The sequence below is a fragment of the Lepidochelys kempii genome, chromosome 18, assembly GCF_965140265.1.
Source record: "Lepidochelys kempii isolate rLepKem1 chromosome 18, rLepKem1.hap2, whole genome shotgun sequence".
Taxonomy (NCBI): domain Eukaryota; kingdom Metazoa; phylum Chordata; order Testudines; family Cheloniidae; genus Lepidochelys; species Lepidochelys kempii.
The window spans coordinates 19,384,694-19,411,318 of NC_133273.1; the positions used below are offsets into that span (position 1 = coordinate 19,384,694).

A 26,625-nucleotide genomic window follows, 5' to 3' on the forward strand; every position below is an offset into this window, starting at 1 on the left:
GGCTGTGGAGATTTAAAAAAAAAAAAAGACAACACCCCCTAAAATAAAACTAGCGGCCATTCTGGGAAGGCGACCACTAACAAAGGAGACAAGAAAGGCAAGGGGACAGAGGGCCCCAAACCTATTGTTTCTCCGCTCCGTTCCAAATACCCATGACTCCCATGACCTCTTGGCTTGTTCTCTGCAATGAGGATTTCAGGACACCTGCCACCCCGAACAGCTGAGCCAGACTTATTATTTGCCTGCCTTTCCCTCACTGCTCTCTCTCCCCTGCAGCAGCAGATGAGATGATAAACTTCTTCCCCACCAAATTCATTCTTTTTTTTTTTTTTTTAAGGGGGCTATGGGAGAATTTCTCCTAAACCCTTTCCACCTGTTTTGAAACTGGTTGGAGTCTCGGTGGATGAATTCTGGTCCTGTACGCTGGTGCAAGGCCATTGCACCACTCTCCCTGAGAGCAGGATTTGGACCTTCACTGTGGCAGCTCAACCTGGCTGCCCTGGAAGTTGGTGGGAAAACTCCCAGTTGGCACCAGCAGCAGCAGGATGGGACCTGGCGATAAAAGCGTCCCGTAGACTTGGCGGGGTTATTTGTTTGCAGCCCGGCTTCATCTTACATGTTCGTTAAACTAAAATCCCTCTTCAAAATGGACAGGGGAAAGGATGTGCAAACCCTCTTTGAAACCGGTCGTCGGGGCTGTCTGGAAGGGCGCTGTTGAAAACCCCTTCTGAGGATGGTTGTGAATTAGCGTGGTTCATGCCGTAGTGTGATTGATTGGGGCCTTGGAAGCCTTAGGCCCTTCGATCCAGTAATTGGTTTCATATCCACCTGATCCCTTTGCCCAACTCCCCTGGAGCTAGATAATATTTGTCCTGTGTACTGGCTGGTTAGATTCTCTCCTAAACGGTGCTATTTCTCACAACCTGAGCAGGCTCTCTAGGGCAAAATGCCACGTCCCCTCTTATTTACTCTGTGTAGCTTGTAAAGCAGTCCTTGTGTAGTAGGCAGCACATGATACTAGCAGAGCGACTGCTCTTCCCTTAGACAAGGGGAGGCAAAATCTCTTATCGCATTTGGAGCCCCTCCCCTACTCCCCAGTCTCCCCCTGCTGCATGCCCCCAAGCTGACGTGTCATGACCATCATCCCCAGAGCCCGAGATTAGTCAGCGGGTATGCTGCAGAGCGATGAGTAGCTCCGTCCATGGGTCACCCTGCCCCAGGGACTGAGGAAGCAGCCACGGCAGCACTCCCAGCGCCTGTCTGGTCCGGAGGTTCGCAGTGGTATATGTCACTAAGGCTTCAGCCGGCCCAGATTCTGTTTGGGTTTGGTTGTAGGGAAATCTAATTGACCCACAGACTTGAGACCCATCCTTGAGGTAGGATAGTTAGAGACTTGCTAGGAATTTTGATCATCCACCTGTAATCTCTCAAACACAGGACTAAAAGAAGAATAAAAGGCCTTAGAGCAGTGATCTCCAACCTTTTTGTGCCCCAGATCACTTTTTGAATCTAAGGGCAACCCAGGATCTAACCTGCCTCTTCCCTGAGGCTCCGCCCCTTTCCCAAAACCCTGCCCCACTCACTCTATCTCTCCTCCATCTCTGTCGCTTGCTCTCCCCCACCCTCACTCACTTTCACTGGGCTGGGGCAGGGGTGCAGAAGAGTGTGGGTGAGGGGTGCAAGCTCTGGGAAGGAGTTTGGGTACAGGAAGGGGTCTGGGCTGGGGCAGGGGTTTGGGGTGCAGGAGGGGGATGGGGTGCTGGCATTTTAGCCATGGCCTTCTCCACTGAAGCTAAATGAAACACTCCCTTTTATGTTGGGATGCAAAAGTGAAAGGAGGGATGGGGGTAGTACAGCTTCCTCTTTCTAATCACATGTTTGAGTTTTACATTCTTCTTGTTTGCTGTTTGGGTGCAACAAGGCACTTCAGTGTCTGGTGGTTTGCAAATAAGCTAAGTCCTCCAGACAGTTTATTTTCACGGCTTTGTAAGTGGGTTTTGTTTTGTTTTTGTTTTTTGTTTTGCACCATTTAAACCAAAACAAAACTCTGGTAAAGTGCTACTCTTACAGGGAAATTTAGAGCTTAAATGAAACACTGGACACCAGCATGGTGTCCTTACCTCACCCTTTGGTGCCGAAGTCTCTCAACAGTGCATGATGGTACATATGTCAAAGATCCTTGATTATCTAGGCACGGGAGGGTGAGTTAAGGACAGATTATTTGCCTGGAGTTTCATGGTTAGTCTGAATTTCTGTGCTCTCCTGCGTTTATGTTATATCCACTACTGCGGTAGTTTTCAACCTTTTTTCATTTGCAGGCCCCTAAAAAAATTGAAATGGAGATGCAGACTGCTTTGGAAATCTTATACATAGTCCCTCAGAGGTCCACAGACCATAGATTGCAAACCACTGCACTAATATTATCCTTCAAGTACCATTTGTGGCTTTGTTTCCCTTGAGTTTTGCTTTTCATAATAGTATTGCACAGAAGGAGAGAAGAAGATAAAGGTCCTCTCCCCTAGCCATAGTGGAGAGTTAACAGAACTGACGCACTATTCCAGCAGCAGTCCACCAGGGCCAAATACAGAAGTAAAATAACTTCTCTGCTCCAACTCAAGATTCCCCCATTTATCCAAGGTTTGCATAAACCCTTTTGGCCACACTGTTGCACTGAGAGCTCCGATTCAGCTGATTATCCACCACCATTCCCAAATCTTACTCAGAGTTGCTGCTTCCTAGGATAGAGTCCCCATCCTGTGAGTATGGCCTAAATTCTTTGTTCCTAGATGTATACACTTACATTTAGTCATTAAAAATGTGTGCCCAGTTTACCAAGCAATTCAGATTACTCGCAGCAATGACTGTCCTCTTCATTATTTACCAGTCCCCCAATTTTTGTGTCATCTGCACGCTTCGTTAGTGACGATTTTGTTTGCTTCCAGGTCATTGATAAAAATGTTAAATAGAGTAGGATTAAGAACCAATGCTTCCAGGACCCAACTGGAAACGCAGTCACTTGATGATGATTTCCCGTTTACAGTTACATTTTGAGACCTATCAGTTAGCCAGTTTTAATCCATTTAATGTGTGCCATGTTCATTTTATATCTATTTTTTTAAAACAAAATGTCATGTGATACCAACTTAAACACCTTATAGAAGTATATTACGACAATACTATAACCTTTATCAGACAAACTTTGTATCACAAATAACAAATTAGTTTGACAGGGTCTATTTTCTATAAACCCAGGTTGATTTGCATTAATTATATTACTCTCCTTTAATTCTTCATTAACAAGTCCTGGATCAGCCTCTCCGTTATCTTGCACAGAATCAATGTCAGACTAATAGGCCTGTAATTACTCTTATCATTACGTTTATCCATTTTAAATATTGGCACAATATTAGCTTTCTTCTAATCTTCTGGAACTTCCCCGGTGTTCCAACACTTATTGAAAATCAAAACCAACAGTCGAGTGAGCGCCTCAGCCAGCTCTTTTAAAACTCTTGGATGCAAATTATCTGGGCCAGACAACTTAAAAAGGTCTAATTTTAGTAGCTGCTGTTTAATATCCTCCTGAGATACTAGTGGAATGGAGAGTGTTAATGGTTCTGATTCTTTTTTCATTTATCCCAGTGTAATTCTGGTTACTTCAGTGGAGTGAGCACCTGATCCAAAGACAGTTGAAGCCAACCATTGATTCCCGTTGGCTTTGGATCAGGCTTCATTGCTGATTTACACCAATTTAAGTAAGAGTAGAATCAGGTTAATATTGTTTTCTTAGCAGGTCAAAAGTATTCATTACACTCTCTTGTAAACTTTCCAAAGGCCCATGTTATTAAATAATTAAAAAATAAGGATGTTTTTGCATGGCAGAGGGGTGAGGGTAGAATGTTAGTCCAATTCTTTTCTGGATGTGAGTATTAAAGTCCATAGGACGTATGCATGTACTTTTCAGGCAAGATTTGGTTCACTGCATTCCAGCTGGACTGCTTGAAGAAATGATGCTGCTCAGAGTCTTGTGTTTTCCAATCACTGCTTCACAGGCTTCATTAGAAAACGTGAAGCCACAACATGGGGGCTGAATTTCAATTCTCTGTTGATTCCCATGATATGTTGGATGAAATGTCAAACACTTGTGATAGTGTGATTCCCCAAGAAGAAAAGAAGACAGACTTGGGCTATTACCTTGGAAATCTTGCTTATTTTGCAATTAGTGAATAAATCATTTTTGATGAAGATGAAAAAACCCCACCCCATGCTTAAGAAAAATAAAGGGGGGTGAAAGGGGTTGATGTTCATAGCTCCAAAGCAACTTCTCTGAGTCCTTTCCCTGTATGTCTGCTCTCAGGCTACAATCCAGACTTCGCAGTGGTTTATAATTAAACCCAAGTTTTGAGGGTTCTGTCGAGTTCTTTTTGCCCACCAGGTCAAACTGAGTCTGGTTTCTATCATAGAATGTTTCAGTTCAGTTCCCCCTTGAGGACGCATGGGAACAGACAGTCCATTCATATTGAACAGATGACCATGAGGGGAGGCTTAAAAAAAGTCTCTTTTTGTCTATTAAGCTAAGACTGAGAAGTTATGAAAACTGCTTAATAATGTTCCTTAACATTTATACCACACTATTTTCTTCTTTTAATTTTCTAGGCAATTAAAAATAATTGAAAGTTATTGCCAAATCCCCTGAAGATATAATTTTTGTTTTAAATAAGCTTATTTCCATACTTGTGAGATCACCACATATTTATTTGACCATCTTTATAGGGGTCATGCAGATTATGCACATGGGATGGGAATGTGCAATAGGACTTGCATTGTAACAAGAAAATGAGAAGGGAGTGGAAAAAATAGTAAAGGTGGGACTAACTGTTCAGCTATTTAATTATTTGAACAAAAGGAATGTATCTGTGCACTTACCATCTCAGGTCCAGATTCCACAAAGCACATAAGTGTGTGCTTAAAGTTAAGCTTGTGCTTAAGTCCAGTTAACTTTAAATGGGACTTATGTGCACACTTCAGTGCTTTGATATGGATGCTGCACTGAGGCTTGCAAACACTTACACAGGTAACATCAATTGAGCTAATTCAGCCGAATAAAGTTTACTTGTGCGTATGTGTTTGTGGGACTGGACCATTAGATACTGTGTTTGCCGCTCTGGAAGGTTCTGGGACCTAATATAGAAAGAGAGAGCGCCCCACTGCCAAGCAGTTCATACAGGCAGTATATATAGCCAGACCTCTTCTATCTTTACTTTTATCCTATTAATAGAGTTGTAGCAGACACAATCCATGTGGCTGCTCAGTCACGCTGCATTGTAATATTGCTTAGCCAGTTCTCCCCCTTAAGGCTTAAAATCCATCACATTATACAAGAGCTGAAAGCCTTCTTGTGGTGTCCCAGTTTTTTCCCCTCGTGTCCATCCTATCCCCTTTCTGTTTTTTTAAATTCTTTTTTCCTTCCACATTTGACATGATATAAATTTATAACTGCACCTGTATATCGGCTGCATTTTTTAATAATCTTGCCATCTACAATGTTATAGGTTGAAAGGATGATTTTTATGTTGGAATAGAGAAGGAATTGGAGAATAACATACTCTGTTTATAGAGATCATTATAAGCTTGTGTGTGTAATGTCTCCTTTGGATGCGGCTGCTTTGCCAAAGTTTGCTCCTAAGGAGCTGAGTATGTATGTGTCTATCCTCTCTGTTTAGCAGGTTGGGTTTAGATAGGTGGTTTTTATTTTTTAAAATTGTTACAAATCTTTGCCCTTCTTTAATCCCACTGGCCACATCGCAGGAAAAAACCTTCTTCTAAGTATGTCACTTATGTATTTTTTTAAGTGCATCCTTTCTGAAATGCACATCCCAGGCCGCATTAGTTCTGTTTAGACAAGTTACCTATTGGAGCTTAAAATTAAAAAAAAAAAAAAAAAAAAAGGCACCGGAAGAAAAGAGGAGCAGTTGTATAGAGCTTCTGGAAAGGCTGAACTGAAGAGCTTCTCCCCCCTCCCCACAAACTTCCCTCCTAAGCGCAATGTCTGGTGCAAAGTGCACGTGATGCTTGTTTCTAAAGGCAGCAAAAGAGGCTTTGAAAGTCTAAGACTGTAATTGGTTGTCTGGCTTTATCCTTGGAGCTCTGGGGAGGTTTCAGGAGTAATAACAGTTACTTAAAGTAGATGAGCTTCTTGTGGGTTTCCTAGAATCATAACCTTTCTTCAGAGCGCATTAGTTGTCTGGTACTTACAGAAGCATCTGCCTGTCTTTTCTGTAGCTTTAAAAACATTTTGAAAGCAAAGAATTTGATTTCTCCCTCTACTCTGTGTGTGGTAGTGAAGGAGCCACCTCCCTGGAATGCAGCTTTTGCCAGTGGCCCTGGCCTGACTGAAAAGAGAGGTGGGAAGAAAAAGCTATGTCCCTTTATTGGCTTTAAATCCTCATTTTAGCCACTGAGTTGTACCCAAAATGTCCTACCCTGTCTAGGCACAATGCGTTCCCTTTAGTGTGCACCATAGGTTTTCTTGGGATGAAAAATATGGCAGTCCCTAAGAAACCCTGGAGAGATGCATTGGGGCATACATGGTCATTTATTAGGAGTGGGAATTTCCATTTCCATTAACCTTAATGGGATTTGTACACATTAATTCATAATCACTGAATTGACAATATACCCTCCTCCCAATATACCCATGCATCCGCTGAAGTGAGCTGTAGCTCACGAAAGCTTATGCTCAAATAAATTGGTTAGTCTCTAAGGTGCCACAAGTACTCCTTTTCTTTCTGCGAATACAGACTAACACGGCTGCTACTCTGAAACCTCCTCCCTTAGACTTTTTAAGCAGCCTGAGACATAAAACCTGTGTTGTCCACTGGTTAGCGTAGGGAATAGGTCGTCAACACTTCTGCATCCCTGTTCTAGCTCTGACAGTGACTTCCTCTGAGCAAGCTGCCACAGCCTCTGTTTTACCTTTCTGTGGAAGGGACATAATTACCCGGAGGATTGTGTTTCGAGATCTTCCAAAGAGTATCTGACTGTTGTCCGTTGGGAACCTGCAGGATATAAGAAGTGTCTCTCATTTCTCTGCTGGCTCTTTGAACTTTAAAGTAATTCATTATGATGTGCTTAGACTACTCTTCCCAGCTTAGTCTGATGAATCTCTCAGTTCTATTTCTCTCCTCCTCCCTCCGCCCCACTGCTGCCTGTCAGTGTCACATGGACATGCCCATGTGCCATGGTTTTGCCAAGGGTCCTGACAGCAAACTAGCCTGCCACAAGTATCAGGTTAGGTGCCTGGAGGAGTGAGGAGAGGATGTGAAAGCCTAATTCTCCGCAAGAAGGGACAGAAGAGATTCCTGAAGGGACGTTGCATCTTTGTGTTACATGGGTTAGTTTTGTTTTTCTTTCTGTTCCCTGGTTATATATTTTAAAAAACAAAACAACAACCACAACAACAAAAACCCTGCACTGACTTTTGCAGAATGTTCTATCAATAAAATATTTTAAATGCTTTTAAAAATCATAATCCTGGCAGCCATCCATAAAGGATTTTATTCACTTTTTAGCTGTAGGCATCTCTCTGCAAAAGCAGCAGGGCTCGGGGTGTAAAACTCCTGCTGACGTTCCAGTTCACATGGCATGGATGGGAGACAGTCGCTCTGATTGACAGCCCAGTGCTGCTGCAGCCTGTCGGTTAGCATATTTGGTTTGCATCGGGGTGATCCTGGCTTTAGAAGCAGACTGTTGTCAGTCTCCACTGGGAGAAGCTGATTATGCCTTGGGGGTAGTACCATGAAGACAATAGTTTAGCAGGATGGGAACAAACAGCTGCCTTTGAGGAAGACTACGGCACTTACAGGTTAAGCAGGGGCGGGGGTATCGGCATGGGTGCTGTTTTGGAAGGTACCAGGTGGAGAGACCTTAACGCAAGAGGAACAAGCCTGTGAGGAAGAACAAAGCAAGGAGGCATCTGAAAACAAATACCAGTCCATATGGGGGGGCAAGGGAGCTTCAGCATCATCCGAAGAGCTCTGCTCAGTGCTTTCATGGTGACATACAAGCATCATTCAGATCTGTAGAGCTGTAACCAGCTGCCATGTGCAAAAACAGTTGTGTGTGTTAGCGTCCTCTTCCCGCAGCTGGCAGAGTGTGCACTGTAATGGAGGGACTAGCCTAGTGGGTGCTGCAGTTTGTGGAGGTCAGCAGAGGGCTTATTTTCAGACATAATAAGCCATCTCAAGCTTGGAGATGCATTCAAGGGATGTTCTTTGTTAAGTTGCCATCGAAAGACACTTGCAGATCTTTGCCAGTTTGTTTGCAGCTGCGCTTCCTGGGGTGGCTTGCTTGTTTAATGGTGTGGCACGTTCTGCCTGTCCCTCATCCAAGATGTTTCATCGCACAGACGGGGGTGGGGGATGGGGGTAAATCTGCCATGCAGCATGTTGGAACCAGTTTTTTAAAAATGCAGAAATCCACAGTATCATTGACAGTTTGCAGCAGAGGAATCCTGTAAGTTTGCATTCTCCAGGTGCTGGCAGCATTTAGCTACATTCCCATTTTAAATCAAAAGCGGGTTATGTGTTTTTAGGAGACCGAGGGTGACTACCGCAGGCACCAGAGGAATCAGAAAACCCCCAAATCAGTCCGTTTTAGAGCTTGTTAACAGTCTGCCCCGATACTAGAGGAGGGTTTAACAAAACAACAACAAAACCTCATCTGTTTTCTATCAATGTTGGTGTCCCCCCGCCCCTTCTGAGTTCGTAAACCCCTGGCCACTGAAGGGTCTTATGCGTCGGATGGTATTTGAGGAAGAACAGCACGCTTGCTTGAGCCGACATTGGTGGAAGCCACAAGGGGAATACTTGCCCTTTTTATGTAAGGTTTGAAATTAAAATGAGAATCTCCGCTGGCAGAGTGGACTCCTCTCAATAGAGGAACTGATGCTTTGGAGAGAATTTCAAGATGGAACTTACAGGCAGTTAGGGCAGCAGATTCTGGTTTCAATTAAAAAAAAATAATAATAAAAGCAGGGGGGATAATATCTGGTCAGTAAATGCTTTTTAGGTTCCCATGACAATGATCCCATAGGGAATCAGTCCAGTGTTTCAAAATGAGCAGACTAGGGCTGTTTAGAGGAGGTTACTTGCTTCCTTGTTGAACCCCGCTTCCATGAAACCCAATGGCAAAACTCCCCTCAACTTCATTGGTGTCAATGCAAGGCCCCTAGGTTCCTCCCAACTTCTATCTCCCTCCTGCACACACGCTCACACTCAGTTTCTCTCTCACACACGCATGTGCACACACACGCACACACACTTGGTATCCATATAGCATTCAAGAGTTCCCACACAACTGTTGCCAACAAAAATGGCCAGAGGAAAAGGGCCCATTTTTCTTGCTTAGTCCCCCTGACCTGGTTTGCACTAGTGTCCGCGATTGGCTCTGCTCCAGTGTTGGGGTGTGTGTGTGTGTTTTGTTTTTGTTTGTTTGTTTTTTTTAAAAAAACCAAATCTCAGGGTAGGGAATTCTTTTCAAGCCATAATTTTTAGTTTGCACTGGATGGGCAAGGCAGAGTCGTAGCCAGTGGAAAGAGGCTCCGAACCAGGGCCAAAAACCAAGTACAGTTCTTAACAAATAAAAATCAACTTTATTTCTTTGGAACTTCCTTTACAAAGGTTTTCTTGTGGGAGCACTGTACTCCAGAGGTTTAATTCTTGGCATTCAGGTTATACTCCCTTTGCTATTTGGGGAGGGAATGTAGTGATTACAGCACAGGACTCTGTGTTCCGTTCTTGGCCCTGTCCATAATTACTCTTTTCAGAGGAACAGCCGTGTTAGTCTGTATTCGCAAAAAGAAAAGGAGGACTTGTGGCACCTTAGAGACTAACCAATTTATTTGAGCATGAGCTTTCGTGAGCTACAGCTCACTTCATCAGATGTTTACCGTGGAAACTGGAAATATAAAGTCTGCTGCAGTTTCCACGGTAAACATCTGATGAAGTGAGCTGTAGCTCACGAAAGCTCATGCTCAAATAAATTGGTTAGTCTCTAAGGTGCCACAAGTCCTCCTTTTCTTTTTGCATAATTACTCTGAGTATTTAGTGCCTCAGTTTCCCCATCTGTGCAGTGAGAATAATAATCTCTGCTGTCATCCTCTGGTCATCACTAGCAAGTCAACATTCATCTGCAGTGATTACTAGTCGTATCTGAGATGTGGGATTATTTCAGGCATATTGGAAAAACATTAAGTCTCAGATGGCTCATATGGATAAATGTTGGTTTCATAATGGCAACCCCTGTAAATTCATAGATTACGGAGCCCTGCAGCGGCCGTGATATCTAGTTTAACTTCTTGCATAATACAGGTATAGGTGGGAGGCTTAATTATTTAATAAATGCTTGCAAAGTGCTTTGAGATCCTTGGATTGTAAAAGCTATATGCTTATTGCAACTGTCATCCAGATAGAGTAGAAGGCTTTCTGGAGGCAGCGGTCTGATTCAAAGGGGAAAGCATACTTTTAAAGTCACCTTGTCACTTTGTTTCATAACACTGGTACTCAGTCTTTTCCATACTGGCATCCCCTAGACCAGTGCTTCTCAAGCTATCTGATGTGGGGGACTGGCAATTTTTTTTTCCAGTGTGCGCACAGACCGGCAGCCAATGGCTCGCGGACCAGCACTCGTCTGCGGACCACCACTTTGAGTAGCACTGCCCTAGACTAGAGGCCCATTCCCATTTAGCAACATGTGAAGGGAAGCCTGGTGGTAACCACTGATATCTTTTCACAACCCCCCAGGGGTGTGGTGACCCCAGGTTAACACCATTCTCTGACTCCCTGAGCTATTGTTTCAGCCTGTCTGCAAATTCAGGTAGATATCACTGCACCAATAAGCACTAGAAGCAAAGGGGTAAGAAATGGAAGGAAAGGGAAGGGTCGTTCCCCCCAAACCTGGAAAACCCCTGGTTCAGAAATAACAGCTCAGAATAGGAGTGTGTGTGTGTGTACGTACGTGCATGTGCTCACGCGTGTGGGTGTTTAATTATGGTAAGGATTATTTTGGTAATAGAAACGTTACAGTCTGTAGTTGAGCCGATCCCCTGCATCCTACCCAGGCACTGACCTCTGATACTTGTATATGTGTTTGAGACAACTGGTTAGTACAGGCTGTGAGGATTGAGACTGGTCCCTCCAGCTCTCGTGAAGCCGTTAGTGCATTGCCCTATGAGGACTGCTGCTTTTCCCCTAGTCTAGATGGCAGCTGGAATCTAAAAACAAATTAGTTTACGGCTAAAAATAAATAGAAGTATTTCACTTGGTACATTTTTTCCAGATTGCTCAGAGTGAAATACTTCCTATTTATTATAGATGCACCTACGCACGTGTGCACATGCACATGTGTATTTACACACATGCGCGTACACACATGCAAGCCTCCCTGTGTAAAATAATATCCACAGCTGCATTCCAACTGCACTCAAAACCTTTTTTTTTTTTTTTTTTTTTAGTACACTGGGTTTTTTTATTGCCTGATTCCAGCTGTGCAACCTCGCTGGGCTTTGTGTGTGAGTGTGTGTGTGTTTTGATGTGGTTGTGAGCAAGGAGCCCATCAGGGGCTGCACGTCTAAAATCCTCCCCAGATTTAGTCAGCTTGGTAAACCGGGGAGGGGTCTGGGAGTGATTTCAAGGATAAGAGCTGTTCATGTCTGGCTCAGAGTTTCTCGGAACAGCAAGCTGAAACTGTCTGTTGCTTATTTAACATATATATGCTGTGATTTTCCTGTGTGAAGATGCATCTGAACCTTAACGTAGACCAAAGTTTAAAGTTTAAAATGGTACCCCTTGCAGAAAAAGGCTTTGATTTGAATGCAGTGCAATACAGAATGGGGTGCTCATTTGCTGACGTCAGTCCATCAAAGATAACGTGCACCTAGGGATCAAGCAGGCAGGGAAGAGCCCTTATCAGGACCGTCGTCTGGATCCAAGTGGTTGCTTAATCGGGCCCTTGAAGGAAACGGTAAACCAACAACAAGCTGCAGAAGTGTTTCTGTATTCTCTGTTTAGCTGGCTGTTGGTGATTGGCCTCATCCCTTGAAATCCAGCTCTATAGACCCAGCCCTATCAACCATTACTGATGGGCAAAGTCTCCTCGGCTTCCCCTGGTCAGAATATGCATGATCAGGCCCAAAGAAGCTTTTCAGCAAAGAATTTAACAGCTGGGGGAAAGGGGGGAGAGTAAGAGTTTAATTCTGGAGTTCACTAATAACTTTGAGCCAAAAGAAAAGGAGGACTTGTGGCACCTTAGAGACTAACCAATTTATTTGAGCATAAGCTTTCGTGAGCTACAGCTCACTTCATCAGATGCATACCAGTTCAACTTGTAGAGCAGTTTTTTCTGAATGTAAATGTCAAGGCTGGAAGAGCTGGCTCTTTCTACCACCACACCTCTACGAAATATTAATCTCAGGAATAAGTTTACAAGCTACATTACAGCCTGTAGCAACCCGAAAGTATCCCAGGAGGTGTGTTCATAACAAATCACAGCCATTTTGTGTCCTAATAAATATGCTTCTGTGCATAATTGGAGCCAAGATCCACCCAGTTTACTAAATTCACAGCCTCGCTGGAGTTTCTCAGTTGTACTGAGCACTTTGAAAAGCAAATCATGTACATACATGTATGTTGTTTTCTTCTAGTGAAATTTTAAAACCAAGCTGCAGGGTCAGTGGGTTTTTTTTGGTGATAGCAACTGGAACAAACTGTTAGGAAATTGGGCTGGGAGATTTTTGATATGGATCCACTGTTGGCTAGTTGTGAGTTCAAGCACAACCACCAAATGGAGCCTGACTAAAATCTTACAGTTAAAAAAAAAAGAATGTTCAAAAAAAAAAAGGAAGAAATGTTCAGACAGCAGGGCTGGGAAGGGAGAAAAGGCTTCCTCTGCACGCTGGCCATGGAGTTTGGAAATGAGAGTCGAGGGGCTGCTGGGGCTAAGCAAAGAATATTCTACAAAACAGTTTTAATTTTGTTTCACTCCAGACATTTCACAAAACAGACTCCGTATCAGAAATTCTATTAGACTGAGGAATTGTGTGAGAGAAGCATTTTGTAGGAACCAGAATGGGTCCAATTCCTGTCTTCCTTCCTGTAAATCTGAAGTGAGTCCATTGGAGGCAAAGGACTTGACGCTGGTGTAACTGAGAGGAGAATTAGCCCCTTTGTTCCCAGATCCTTGAGATGAACTTTCTCAAGTACCGGCTGACTAAAACACTGCGTCTTACATAACATTCTTGGGCGGGGAAGTGCCATTTGCACGGGTGTGGATTAAGTAGAATAAGGCTTACAGGTGATGGGGAGGCTCTCCCTCTGAGAGCAGGCAAAGTGAGTCCAGGTCAGGTCTCCAGTAGTAGGGTGAGCACAGCAAGGAGCTTTTCACAACACCTTTTCAAACCGCTGTGTAACGGGCACTCTCTGAAGTGCTTTCAGCTGCGGTTTGTGAAGCCTCCCCGCAGGTCAGACGCAGGGCGACACAGTGGCAGCCAGTGAGCGTGCTGGGAAGGGCAGGAATAGAAAGCAAATACTTCATGTCATCAGGCCTCCCAGAATGACAGGGTAAAATGAATACTCGCTGTTTCCACCAGACCTGTCGGGAGGGGGAAGACGGAGAGCTCTGCGCTGTGACGGTCTGGACTCCTGCCACCAAAACCAGAAACGTAATAAAAAAAATAAAAAGGGCAGACTGTAGGAAGCGCTTCCTAGAACTGGTGTTTAGATGTGGTAGGTTTTTCTCTTTTAAATATATACAGTAAAGATGCAGTAAATCTTCCTACTGCTCCAGATTATAGTGCTCTGAGCTCACTCTGTTACACTGAGACAGGTCGTTTATACCCATCAGTTTGCATCAGACTAAATATTTTCCTGCAATCCACGTGAAAGTACAGTCCTCGATAGAGACCTCCCCCCCCGCCCTTAATACCTTATTGATCACCAGCCAGCCACATCGCCAAAACCTGTAGGAAGCATGTGTTCTAGTGATTGGAGCTCGTGTCACTGTTTTAAAGGATTTGGATGCAAGGGAACTCGAATCTAAATTATGCCTGGTTTGGGATTTTGCGGGAGTTTGTTCACAACTGGGTGCCTGCGAGTGTGTTCACCAGCCAAGTAAACTCACGGTTTGATTCCCTTCTCACTTACTCGGGTTTGACCGCATGTGTAGCTCCATTGGCTTCAGGGGAGCTAGTCTTGATTTGCACTGGTGTAAGTCACAGGAGACTCGCCCTGCATAAGAACGCCTGGGGAGAAGGCTATAACCCCAGCCTCCATGTTCCTCGGGGATTGCACTCTGACTTGAAGGAGCAGCTTAGAGCGCTTGTTGGTAACATAATGCACGCCTTCTCCAAACTGCTGCTTATGGCATCTCGGGGGGTGTCCTGTTCACCCTGCCATTTGGCCTGTAGGATGTGTGGCCATGATGGCATGTGCAATGGTCTGAACCAACCTTGGGGCCCTTAAAAATGAACAACTGTTAGGGGATTCACTGGGAGATGGGACTCCATATGGGACACTGTCGTTTCATTCTGCTCAAGGATACTGTCTGTGTCAACTTCCTTCCAAGACAAAGTCCTTGCAGGTGGGTAAGGCGGTTGTCTCCATTTTATACACGAGGGAGCTGAATTGAAGTGACTTAGTGCCTCAGCAGCAGCGCTCAGAATAGAACCTAGAAATCACGTCTCCCCGTCCCTATCTCTGAGCATTACACCACTCCTTTCCAGAGTCGGAACAGACCTCAGGGGGTCCTGACTTCTAACTAGACGCTGAGTGACACATCTTGCATACAGAGGCTGTCTTGGGGCTCGTCGGCCATTCTTCGCAGCAGCACAGCACACAGAGGGGTGAGGATAGTTGTGCTGACCCACTTTTCATCTCTGATTAAGAAAATCACAGCAGTTCCTGAAGGATTGACAATTTCAGCTCTTCTGTTTGGCTGGTGTTATTTTAATTGCAAGGTTCCTTGGTGATGGAAGAGTCTTGTTCCTTGGCTGAGGTTGAATACTCATGGGCTTTCTATGAGCTAGCTGTGGCTGCACGGGCTGTATCTCAGAAGCTCCTGCTATCTGTTTTGTCTAGCAAAATCCCATGTGGATCTGGCTTTCCTGAATCAGCTGCATGTCATCCATGGGCCCCTGTGGGCCATAGCTGGTGATAGATCTCTAAGTGCTTTCTACAACGCTTTTGCTGCAAGAGGACAGTATCACCAGGGCTGAGCCTGATCTTGATAAGGATGAACTCCTAGTTTGCTGAGTCAAAGAAGCAGCAGCTTATTCCTGTGTTACACCTCATGCTTAGATACCACAGCAGTGAGCATGGTGCAGAGGCCTGGACAGAGAGATTAGATGCACCATTGTTGTTCGTTTGGCTACTGAATTTCTGGTTGGAAGGTTTACTTTTAAACTCAAATGAGTGCTGGGGAAAATCTCCAGCCTGGCAGCTCCTGGAGAATAAAGTTTTTCAGGTAACCACCTCTGCAGGTGGCAATGGGCAAGCTTCCCACCCACACACACACAAATTGGGGTCGGGCTTTCAGAAGCATCCCAGGGCCTTGGGAGTACAAGTCCCATTGGCTTCAGTGCCATTTGTGTTCATATGTCACAGGTGCTTTTGAAAATCCTGCCAATTTGGTCCTTGGCCTCTCCGAGCAGGCCAAAACAGGTGCTACATTGGGCCAAATGCAGTGCTTAATTTGTGTCAGGGTCGAGCCCTGGCACCTCTGGGCCTGGCAGTTCAGCCCTGGCACCTCTTTCATTACAAATTAAGCATTGGCCAAATGCCTTTTAAAAAAATAAGATAAGCACCCATCCACTAAGACCTGGTCAGACTTGCTATGTTCATTTAGGCCAGCAAGAAGCTCCTGAATGGTAATGAGGGTCAGTCACCCCCACTGCAGGCAGAATTAAGTCCGCCTAGGAACATACGTAGTTCCTGTTACCTGTGCCACTCTCGGTCATTAATTGGTTTTACCCTCACAACACCCCTGGGAGGTAGGGAGCCATTATCTTCATTGTACAGATGGTGCAAGGTGGGCTAAGTGACTTGCCCGAGACCACACAGTGAGTCAGGGACAGAGCCAAGAGCTGAACCTAGGTTTCCTCCCTCCACCCCAAGCTAATATTTGCAGCCAGTTATAAACACCAGAAACGATAACTTACGGTTATCATTTAACCAGGTTCTGATCCCGCATCCAGTGCAGTCAGTGGACTGACTCCCATTGGCTTTGGACTAGACCCAATTTTAGACCAACCCTTCACTACAGCATCACAAAGAGTGGTGCTTTCGTGCTGCACAACTTAACTGGGTCACAGCCTTGCCCATTTGGGCTGGAGTCTGACCCGGATGGTATAGTTTATTACCTGCCACTTAGTTGTTTGCTGCTTTATTTTTTAATGTATTTTTATCTTTTGGTGTCTGTCACGTTTTTAACCCCCAAGAAGTGTATCTTTGAGGTTTCTTCAAACCGGTATCAGACTGGCGTCTGGTCTTGTGGTTTTTGTTCTTAGTGAGAAATCCACCTAATTTTCACGCCCAAACTGAGTATCTGCCGAGACAGGAAGCTCCACCCTTTCTTATGGTATAACTGAACTCAGCTCTCAGCTTGAACAACACGCTATGATGCTATGCATAGATTTATGGGCCTGTTTTTGATTTTGCTTCCCATGGTTTTATGTGAGTGTAACCCCTGTGACTTTGATGGCATTATTCCTGAGGTACACCCGTATGAGGGAGATAAAGAATCAAATCCATACACATGCACACAGATTCATATTTCTTTCTAGTAATCACATAAAGAGATGAAAATAGAGGTTTCTTGGATCACTCTGTGTGTGATGGGAGACATTTAAAGCAACCATGAAAAGACAGAGACTCTTGTTTGCTGTAGGATCTGCTCCAAGTTCTTGACCGTAGCCCCTCCCCTCTATCTCCCTGGGATGCGTAGATGTACATGTAAAAATCATGCATTACTGTGGCTTGGTCTCCTGAATTGCCCTTTCACACCCTCCCTTCCCTCCCCCAGTGGACTGAATAATTCATTCTTGATGGCGACCTTGGACCTTCTGGGCTCAGGCCTGTGTTAGGAGAGGCGTGTAGCAGAGCGGCCGTAGGACGGAATTGTGAGTCACAGTTTCCTTTCCTGTCTCCCTCCATTGCTAGAGTCCTGTAACCTGGTGCAGGCTCAGCTTTCCCTGTGGGGCGCAGTAGTGGCCCCATGGAGCCTGCCCGTCCCCCGCATCTATACCCAGGGCTGTGGTCCGAGGAGTGGATCAGTGCAGTGGGGAAGGGTGGGTTTTATTCTTAGCACATCTGCAACCACATGAAGCCAGGCCACAATCCAGCCCTTTAAAGGAATTCCCAGCCAAGTAGGATAAAGTGATTTCTGCTAGTATTGTTCCCATGTCCCCGATCCATTTCAAGCTCCATTTAAAAGGAAGGGGCAGGATTGAGGGAAAGACACCCTATGGCCTAATCAGAGTCTCCGCATAGAACGTGCTCTGTCCCTTTAGCTGTCTGATTTCTATGCAAAGATGAATCAGTAACCCCATGCAGTGTGGGTCACTGCACCTGCTTCCAGCCTGTCAGATATTCTCAAAGCTACAATAATAGCCATAGTGGCCGGGCTTGCCCTGCATCACTGAACTCGAAGAGCAAAAGCCTGGAGTTTTTCTTTTTTCACTTGCTTTACCCCCTGCTGGGGGGTAGGGGGCGGGGGGCAGGGGCTGCATTCATATCCCTCCTAGGAAGGATTAAAAATCCAGTGCAATGTGTAGGAGTTTCCCCCATTTTAACTGCAGTAGGCTTTTGGGGGGTTCTGGGTTAGGAATAGATTTAACTGTGGTGAGATCTTCAGCCCCAAAGGGCTGAATTGGAACTGGAGAATTGGGTCCCTTCCTTTTTGGGGGTCTGCTTCTCGGTTGGATCCCCTTGAGGCAGATGCAGCCCTGCAAATCCCAATCTGAACCGCTCTGAAATTGAAAGCAGCCTTCACTTTGGGTCATATCACCCATTAATACCCATCTGTTAAATGTCTACTAGGTTTCCTGCACCTTCCCTTGAAGCATCTGCTGGTGGGTGCTATCAGAGATAGGAGACTGAATTAGGTGGACCACTGGTGTGATCTGGTACAGAAGTTCCTGTGTTCCTAGCCAGGGACCCTCATCTCTCCACATACTTTAAGCAACCCCTGTTTTGGGTAGCTACCTTAAAATATCTGACTGCCCGCCTGCTCACTACTCTCCACCTAAAGTTTCCTGCTCCTGTTAGGCAAATTGGCTCAATTCTGCTCTTGTTTGCACTAATGTAAATTGATAGGGTTACTGTAGCATAAAACGAGTGAGGGTGAGCAGAATGAAGCCCAGGCTTTTGAACAGATCCCTGGGGTGTTTACAGAGGTTGGGTTTGGGGTGCTGCTTGGTTTCAGAGACGAGAGAAACAGGCATGTTTGCTGCTTGTTGAATATAGGGTCAAATTACAAAAGGTGCTCCCAGAGACTTTGGCCCATTCTATTGCTCTCGTCTTCCAAGTGAGGACACTGCTTTTTTGTAGCATCTGTGTTTATCCCGTAATGGATAGCTACTCAGATTACAGGGGGCTTAGGCAGACACAGACACACACACACAGACCCCCCAGAGCACTCCCTGCTTTGTACCTAATAGAAACCCTCAGGGAATAGAGGAGCCTGGAGAACAAAAATCACCCACTCAGCCCAGATGCTAGAGAGGAAACTGTCCCCAGAGAGAATACCCAGGAATGACTCCATCTTGAGTGGCTTGAAAGTGTCTTATTCTGGGAGCCCAATTTTCACTCAATGTTGGACTGAAAAGGAACTTTTAGGGGCCAGGCCGGGCTTGCTATTTAACTCCTGATCTGCTTGTTTTAGTATTATTATTTTGCTTTCAGAAGGGAGTGGGGTGTCTTTCTGAGAAGCAGCGGGTAAAGGTAATCTCCACTGATCTCATGCTTTGATAATACAATACCTAATCGAGCTAGCATGACATGTCAAATGTGATCTCATTTGGCCAAAATCCAAACTAGCTTGATTAATACCAGTGTGACTTTAAAGGGATGCCATCACGGTTAGCAGGCCCAAAATCTCACTTCTATGTTTTTCTTTAGGATCCATATAAACCTTTCCTTACCAAAGCAAATGCCACAGTGCCCTTAAACTCCCCTATAACAAGAGACATCTTATACCAGTGCAATTGAGCAACTCTACAATAACAAGCCACTTTGCGTAGCTCTAGGCTTCATGAGGTACCCTGCCACAACAAACCATCATGAAAAGCCCCAGTGCTTATGTGGAGCTATACAATAACAAACCATTGTTCTTGAGCAACACAAGCAAAGGGGAATAAGGTTAAGGAAACAGAAATAGATGTTTCAAGCTTTTAAGAGTTTATTTCACACATCGGGGAGGCTGGGGGGAGGTCATTTATAAGAATGGTGAAAGCATCCTTTAGTGCCCCGTTAAATGCCACCTGTGTTAATATTTTATTTGTAAAGTTTGTACATTTATATATATGGATGGAAATAAAAGAATTTTCATTCACATATGATCTACTGTGTCTCCCCCATGCTGGCTACTTTGCCCACGGTGAAAGCGACAGAGGGGTACTTTTGTCAGTTTTACTTATTACCAGCCGAGAGCCTGTCCTAGCCTGGTGTATAATCAGTGAATCATGTGGAAGGGAGAGTTTTGTAATAGTAAGCCTTGTAAATAATAGTAAGTAATTTGTAAGCCTTGTAATAGTTTTGCATTTCAGTGTCCAGACTACTAGAGTGTGTTTGTCTTTTCCCTTCTTGTAGTCGTCCTCCTCCTCAGCCCTGATTTTTTTGAGCTGTTGTTCACGCTCCCTTGTGGTAGGAAGATCAAATTCTACCTATTTCATTAGCAGACTCTGCTTTGCTTTGAGTCATGCTTGGATGAGAGGCATGTGATGATGCTTTCTCATTGACTGCCTGCATGACATCTCTACTGGGCCTATTGGTCATCAGTTGACCAATTTTGACACCTGTAGAACATGAGCCTTTGATGGGTTTATGGCACAGCTGCTGTAACTCAGTGAGGAGGGAAAAGCAGTTTCAGTGGCTGCCTAGACAGATAAGAATGTAACGAGAAGGAACCTAACGAGAAGGGTAACCAAATGGCATGTGTGACAGGGCAAAGAGCGACCCCCTGCTTTTTGGATTTCAAAGCATTATCCCCACTTCTTCATGAACAGCCCTGGTTCTTGATTCATTATTATTCACAGAGGGTGAGAAAGCAATTCTTATTAGCAGTGTTCCAGTAGCACCCATAGGTCCAATTGTACCTGGTGGGCAGTCCCTTTCCTGAAGAGCTAATAGTCTAAGTAGACAAGACAGATAAAGGGTGGAAGGGGAAACAAGCCAGGGAGGTGAAATGACTTGCCTGAGGTCACACAGCAGCCCAATGTGTGCAATAGACTGCAGGGCTTCCAAATCACAGTCCAGTACCCGGCCCACAAGCCAACCCTGATTCTCAGGAATGCTAGCACCACATGGTGGGAGATGATGTTGCTTCATTTAGAACAATCTACATGGGCTGTCAGCAGCTGTTTCTCTTCTCTTTCTCTCCCCCTTCGAGGCTGTTAACCAGGATTTCCCCCCATGGCTCCGGTGCACAGGAACAGAACAGCGCTGACCACTGGCAGCAAGGGGCACGGATTGTTTTGCTTGTCTGCTCCTATTTTGTGCAGCTCAGGCTCCCCCTCTGCCTTGGATGTCAGCCTTGATTAGAGGGGAAAAGGGAGGAGGGCGGAGAAGAAAAAAGGAGACACATTGTCCCTTGGAAATGCAAATGAGGTGATTCTATTTAAATATCTTTCCTCAAGCCCCTTTAAGACTTGATGCTTTCCTCCCCATTCCCCAAAAGCTGTTTGTTTTTACACTGGCCCCCCAGTTCAAGCCCATTATGGTGCTATCCATGTGTGCACAGTACAGGGCCCAGGATGGCTGTCCTCCATCCTGCCTAAGCAGAATGTTCTCCTGCAGCTGAGTTGGGTAGCGGGGATGTTGGGGGGGAGGATTGGTCTCCATGCTGAGTCTTGCCACCTGTTGCCTTTTTCATTCCAGGCCCCTTCCTTTCCCCTCCCCACATTGCTCACCATCCCCAGTGGATAGGGCTGGGAGCCGCCTCGCCTGCCAAATACCATTCTGATGCTGTCACTGCTTCTGCACAGACAGCATCTCTGACAGCAGAAACGAACCTTTCCCCAGCCCCGCTGCCCTGCGCTTTCCGCAGAAGCCATTCCAAAGTGCCCCTTTCTGGCTGGCAAGGGAGGAGGGGCTGTGGCATAGCCACTTCCAGCGTCAGCCCAAAGAAATAAAAGGCTGACGCTGAGCCAAAAGAAGCCCTTGCAAATCCATTGACACTGGCATTTGGCGCGGGCATGGGCTAATTTTGCACTCGCGGTTACTCACACACGCGCTCTGCTTCATCTGCTATGTATGGGAAGGCACCCCAGCCTGTAGCTCGCCTTAGAATGCTGTAGTAAGAGATCTGTGCCGGGTTCGATTATGTTACAGCGCGAATCGGGCTGTAAAAGACCACGAGCAGTCCTAGCAGCGCAGGCTGCCAGGTTAACTGGCATTAACTAGAGACTGGTTGGCTTGAGCCACAGCTCTGCAAAGCTGCTCTGCCACCCATAAAAGCAGCAGATTGATCATGGACTTGATGTCTGAGTTACCTCCAAATCAAGGCTGGCAAAGGGGCTGTGTTTTTGTATGGCATCCAGCTCCAGGCTTTGCTGTGAGCAGAGTGGATAGGGTAATGGAATGGGCATCTGGAGAAGGGAGTTCAAATCTCAGCTCTGCCTGAAACTACCTTTCTGAAAATTGGGTAAATCACTCAGAACATAATTTTCAAAGATAGTGGCTTCGGGTGACTCCGTTTTGGGTGCCTAAAGGAGACACCTTAAAGGAGCCTGATTTTCAGATAGTGCTGAGCAGCCGCCCTCTAACACCAGGCCTCTAAGGGGTCTCAAGTTGGACACCCAGAATCAGTAGACACATGAAAATCTTGCCCTTAAAACTTCTCTGTCCCACAGTTTCCTCATTTATAAAACACAGACAGTGGATACTTATGCATCTTTGTATAGTGCTTCGCAATGGTGGGATGGAAAAGCTCTGTATAAACATACAGTATTCGGATTATTACTGGTTATTGCCATATTGTGCTGCCATCTTAATAAGAGCCTTGTTGGACAGCAATATGGAAAAGCAATGAGTTTTCCAGCTCACAGAAAGAAAGAAAGAAAGTTGGTGTGTTCTTGATTTATTATTTGTACTCTTCATGCAGAATGAGGTCCAGAGCCCGTCCGCTAGCCTTGTTTGTGCTGGCGGTGGCTCAATCTGGTATCCCCAGCACACCAGTGAAACCAGTAGTTACCAATTTTTTTTGCAAGCCACGCTGGGACTGTAGGAATTTTATTTCTTTGTGGTGTTGAAGGAAAGGGGTCCTGCCTGCCAAAGGACTATTTTATGCTTGAGGGTGATTTATAGGCCAAGCTGAGGCACTTGTGGAAAAGGCAAAGCAGCTCTTGGCAGCGCCCCCAGAATCCACTGCAGCTGTGGGGTAGTGAAGTCATCGGCATAACAACCATTGCAAACAGAATAACAAAGTCTGCTCTGTTCTCATTTAAAATAATCTTTCCAATTCAGAAACCACATTAAAATTTACCTTTCCGCACACAATAATAATAATAATAAAAAAGGCAGATACTGCTTAGCAGCACAGTGTGAATAGCTCGATTATATTTATGCCTCATTTTAGCCCTTGTATTGTAACTTTCTTGCCATTTATGCTTTAATGAATGAATGAAGCCAGTGTTGTGTCGTGCAATACATTGGTCTCTGTCCCTTTGTCTTTTCCATTTGCAGCTCTTTACAGTGTAGTCATGAAATGACAGTTCCGTTCAAGGGATGGCGGGAAAAGATCAATGTTTGTTTTAAATACCACCTTTTATCCTGGCACTAAACTGACTGTGAAAAGAACAATGATTAAATCTCTGCTTCCTCTCCCCCTCTTCCTTTCAGATCCCTTCAGATCCTCCTGCTTCCAAAAAGCCCAAAATTGATGACTCTGCTTCCCAGTCTCCAACTTCTGCCGAGAAGGAAAAGCAGTCCAGTTGGTTACGGTCCTTGTCTGGTTCATCCAATAAGGTGACTCTTAAGTAACACACTTATCCTGTTTAAAGTAGATTGGTGGGAGGAAATTTGTGCTTGGTGTCCCTCCTTTGAAGCCAATGGAACAACACCAAGGATGGTTTTGGCCCGTGCTCTCTAAATGAAAGATGTTTTCCACCTTTCCCCAATGAAGAGTGAATTACGCTGCCCTTCCCCTTCTCCTGCAGCCTCTCAGTGAGCACTGGCAGCGTGGCTGTGGGATGCCTGGGAGGGTCGGGAATCCTGAAAGCCCTGGAGTCCCAGGTGGTCTCTTGCAAACCATATATTATTTGTTGGCTAGCAACAACTGAATGGGATTTTAAATCTAATCCAACTTGGCTCTTCCAGTGAAAAGCACTAAGCAGTTAGGTCCCCGTTGGGGAATTGTGTTAGAGATAACAGAACCCAAGCACACACGCGCGCACAAGTCAATAACTTTTCTTTGCAATTTATGCTTTTGAAAGATATACTCAGTGGTGACCAATTTTTGTTTGTTTTTCTCTTCCTTTCTTTCCTTCCCTTCCTTGCAGAGTATTGGTTGTGTCCATCCCCGTCAGCGCCTCTCTGCTTTCCGGCCTTGGTCCCCTGCTGTTTCAGCAAACGAGAAAGAGCTCTCGACACATCTTCCCATATTAATCCGAGACAGGTAAGACTTGAAGCATGGGGTGGGAGGGAGAATCAGTGTTATATGACAGAAGCCCCTTTGTGGGTGTTTCCCTTGCACTGATATGAGTGGCTGTGGTGTTCAGTTCAAGTCAGTCTGCTGGCAGTGCAGTGAAAGCATTTGCAGCCGCAGTTTTAAGTGATTCTGGGAGGGAAAACAAGAAAGTAGCCATATTTGTGCATTCAGTAATTCGGTTTTCTTGAGTGAAACATGCCTCAAAAGACTGCAAAATGAAGTATCTGTCCATGAGTCATTGCTAGTTCAGTGGTGCAAAGACCCAAGCATTTTGTGCAGTTGGTTTAGAGTTTTGCCCATCTGCTGTTTAAAGATGGCTTGGCCATCAACTTCTAGGATGATGGGTGGCATCTGCTTGAAGTTGGTAGGGACCCGACAGCTCTTTGGTGCCCCCTGTGAAATCTCTCGGGTGTTCTCCACCCAGGTCAGTAGCACACAGGTGCCAGTCACCAAACCACTGCCAAAGCTGACACATTGACTCCCTTGTTGGCAGTCTCAGCAGAAATGCCCTGGATTGAATGGGCCTTAGAGACCAAACCATCCTCTTGGCCAATACAGGTGGTCTCATAAGATCAGAGTTGAGACACCCTGGGCAAGACTGGGCATGGAAGCATCCACTCCTGCTGCGTTTGTTATTCCTCATTCTTTACGGCTCATTTCACATGCCCTAAATTCATTCTTTTTAAGTCTTCCAAGCCACTATCCATGTACTGTATCCATCTGCTAAATTTACTGTCTCTACAGTCTTGTCCCTTCGGCAGGCGCTGTTGAAATATACTGAGACAGCTGTCCCTAGTAACACTCAAACTCCGGCTTATGGCATCAGTTGGTTTGTCCTTCCAAACATCTCGATTTCGTACTTCCTAACACACATTGTTCTAAACCCGTTTTATTGAATGTACTAGTATTTCAGAATTTAACAGGCCTTCCGGTTGTTATGGGAATGAACTGAATTGGCTTCCAAAGCCATGCCTGTTGCTGCTTTATTGGTAATTATTATTATTACAGCAGCACCAGAGATTGGAGCCCCTTTGTGTTTGGGGCTGAACATCCACAGAGAAGAATCCCTGCCCCAAAGAGCCCACTATCTAAATAGATAAGAAAAACAAGTGGGAGGGGAAACAAAGATGCTAACTTGTGCAGGATATCAGGGAATAGACCCCAGGTCTCCAGCATCCTTCCCATTGCTTCCATCCTGCTGGCTTTAAACATTCTGTCCCCCTACATCAGCCCAGCATTTATGTCTCCCAGGCCCCCTATTCTGCCCCTGGTTATTTTTAGGGAGGCTTCAACATCATTTCTTAGCATTGCCACCCCACTCCTTTCAGCAGATCCCCCAGTGCCTTAGCGGTCAATCCAACCTGGCTGCTTAAGTTTTTATTTCAAGTGTTTTTTTCCCTCTCTTCTGTACAGTTCTCTCGTTTTTTGGAATATAAAAGGGTCTGTACATGTACAAACGTGCTCAGATCCATGTGATTCTGCGTGCGTATCTATATCTGAATGTTGATTTGGCTGTAACTGCAACAGGGGGTCTGCCCATGGAAATCTCCACTGGCACCTGGAGGTCCAGATTTCCAGAGAGTGTTGAAGTTGTGACTGCAATCCGTGCTTGTGCACAGTGTGTATAAATGTATACCCTGTTGGCATGTGTACCCAGCTTGTACACTTAAACTTGCTTTTGCATGTACAAATTATGCAGCTGAGGCTTTGACAGCCATCGCTGGAAAGTTGCTGTTATGGACCTGATTCTGCTCTCACATTCGTTTTTATACCAATGTAGTAGTTACTCCTGATTTACACTAGTGCAGGCGTGATCAGAATCAGTCCCTGTCTAGGCAGCGGTGATAGCGCTGCCCTAACTTGAGATTGCCTGACATTTTCCATTATAAGCCTCTGTTTTCAGTTGTTTATAACTTTGCCAAACTTTAACTGCTCAGGTTGATAACTTTCATGCCAGTTGTCTGCCTCAGACTGAATTTTTTGGAAAAGTTAGGAAACAGGAAGTTTCTGAGAAGAGATTGGGGGAAATAGTGTTTTGCTCCTGTTAACAAAACAGCTGTAAGAATTTTTTTTAAGACACTCTTGCACTCCATGCTTTGAAAAAAGCACTTGGAATTTGGCTGGATAGTCACCCTGGTTTCAAGCATGTGTCTTGCTGTCCCTGCAAAAATTCATCCAAATTTGGCAGTTACAAGCCTCTGAAAAATCTTAGTTTGCACATGGTCGGCAGAGACTTTAACATATCATTAAAGATTGTCTCTCACTGCATAATTGCAAGGGGTCTGAATTAAGGCTACATCGGCAACCGTACCAACCTTTTGAGTGCTTGACATTACAGCCTTAATGTTCTTTTAACATAGTTCATTGAATGTAATATAATATATACACACTCACATACATGTGATGTGGAAAAATTAATTATGCACTACAGAATGTTGTTGGCAGTCTACTGGCTTTTCTCCAGGCTGTGCAATCTCAAAAGTTGGAAGGCAGTTGTGGGTGGTTAGATGTAAAAGCACCATATCTTGGAAGAATCCATAAAGCTCCAGAGACAGAATATGGAAACAGCATTTAACATACAGGAGACTTGGGGGTCTGGTTTCTTCCCTGTACATAGTATTTAACCTGTAATTCCTGTTGAACTGAGTGGAGGTTATGTGTCTAAATCCTCTGTGCACTTAGAAGAGCATGGAACGCTTAATGGGTGGAGAT

At 45.0% G+C, this 26,625-nt stretch overlaps 1 protein-coding gene across 2 annotated transcripts in view; it reads left to right on the forward strand.

The window, feature by feature from the left end:
• The window catches only part of SKI (SKI proto-oncogene), a 107,245-nt gene that overhangs the window by 66,803 nt on the left and 13,817 nt on the right, over nt 1–26,625 (forward strand). For both annotated transcript variants that reach the window (XM_073316356.1, XM_073316357.1), the window contains exons 2-3: nt 23,106–23,231; nt 23,765–23,880. In XM_073316356.1, coding sequence (XP_073172457.1) covers nt 23,106–23,231; nt 23,765–23,880 — 242 coding nt within the window. The remainder of the gene's footprint in view (nt 1–23,105; nt 23,232–23,764; nt 23,881–26,625) is intronic.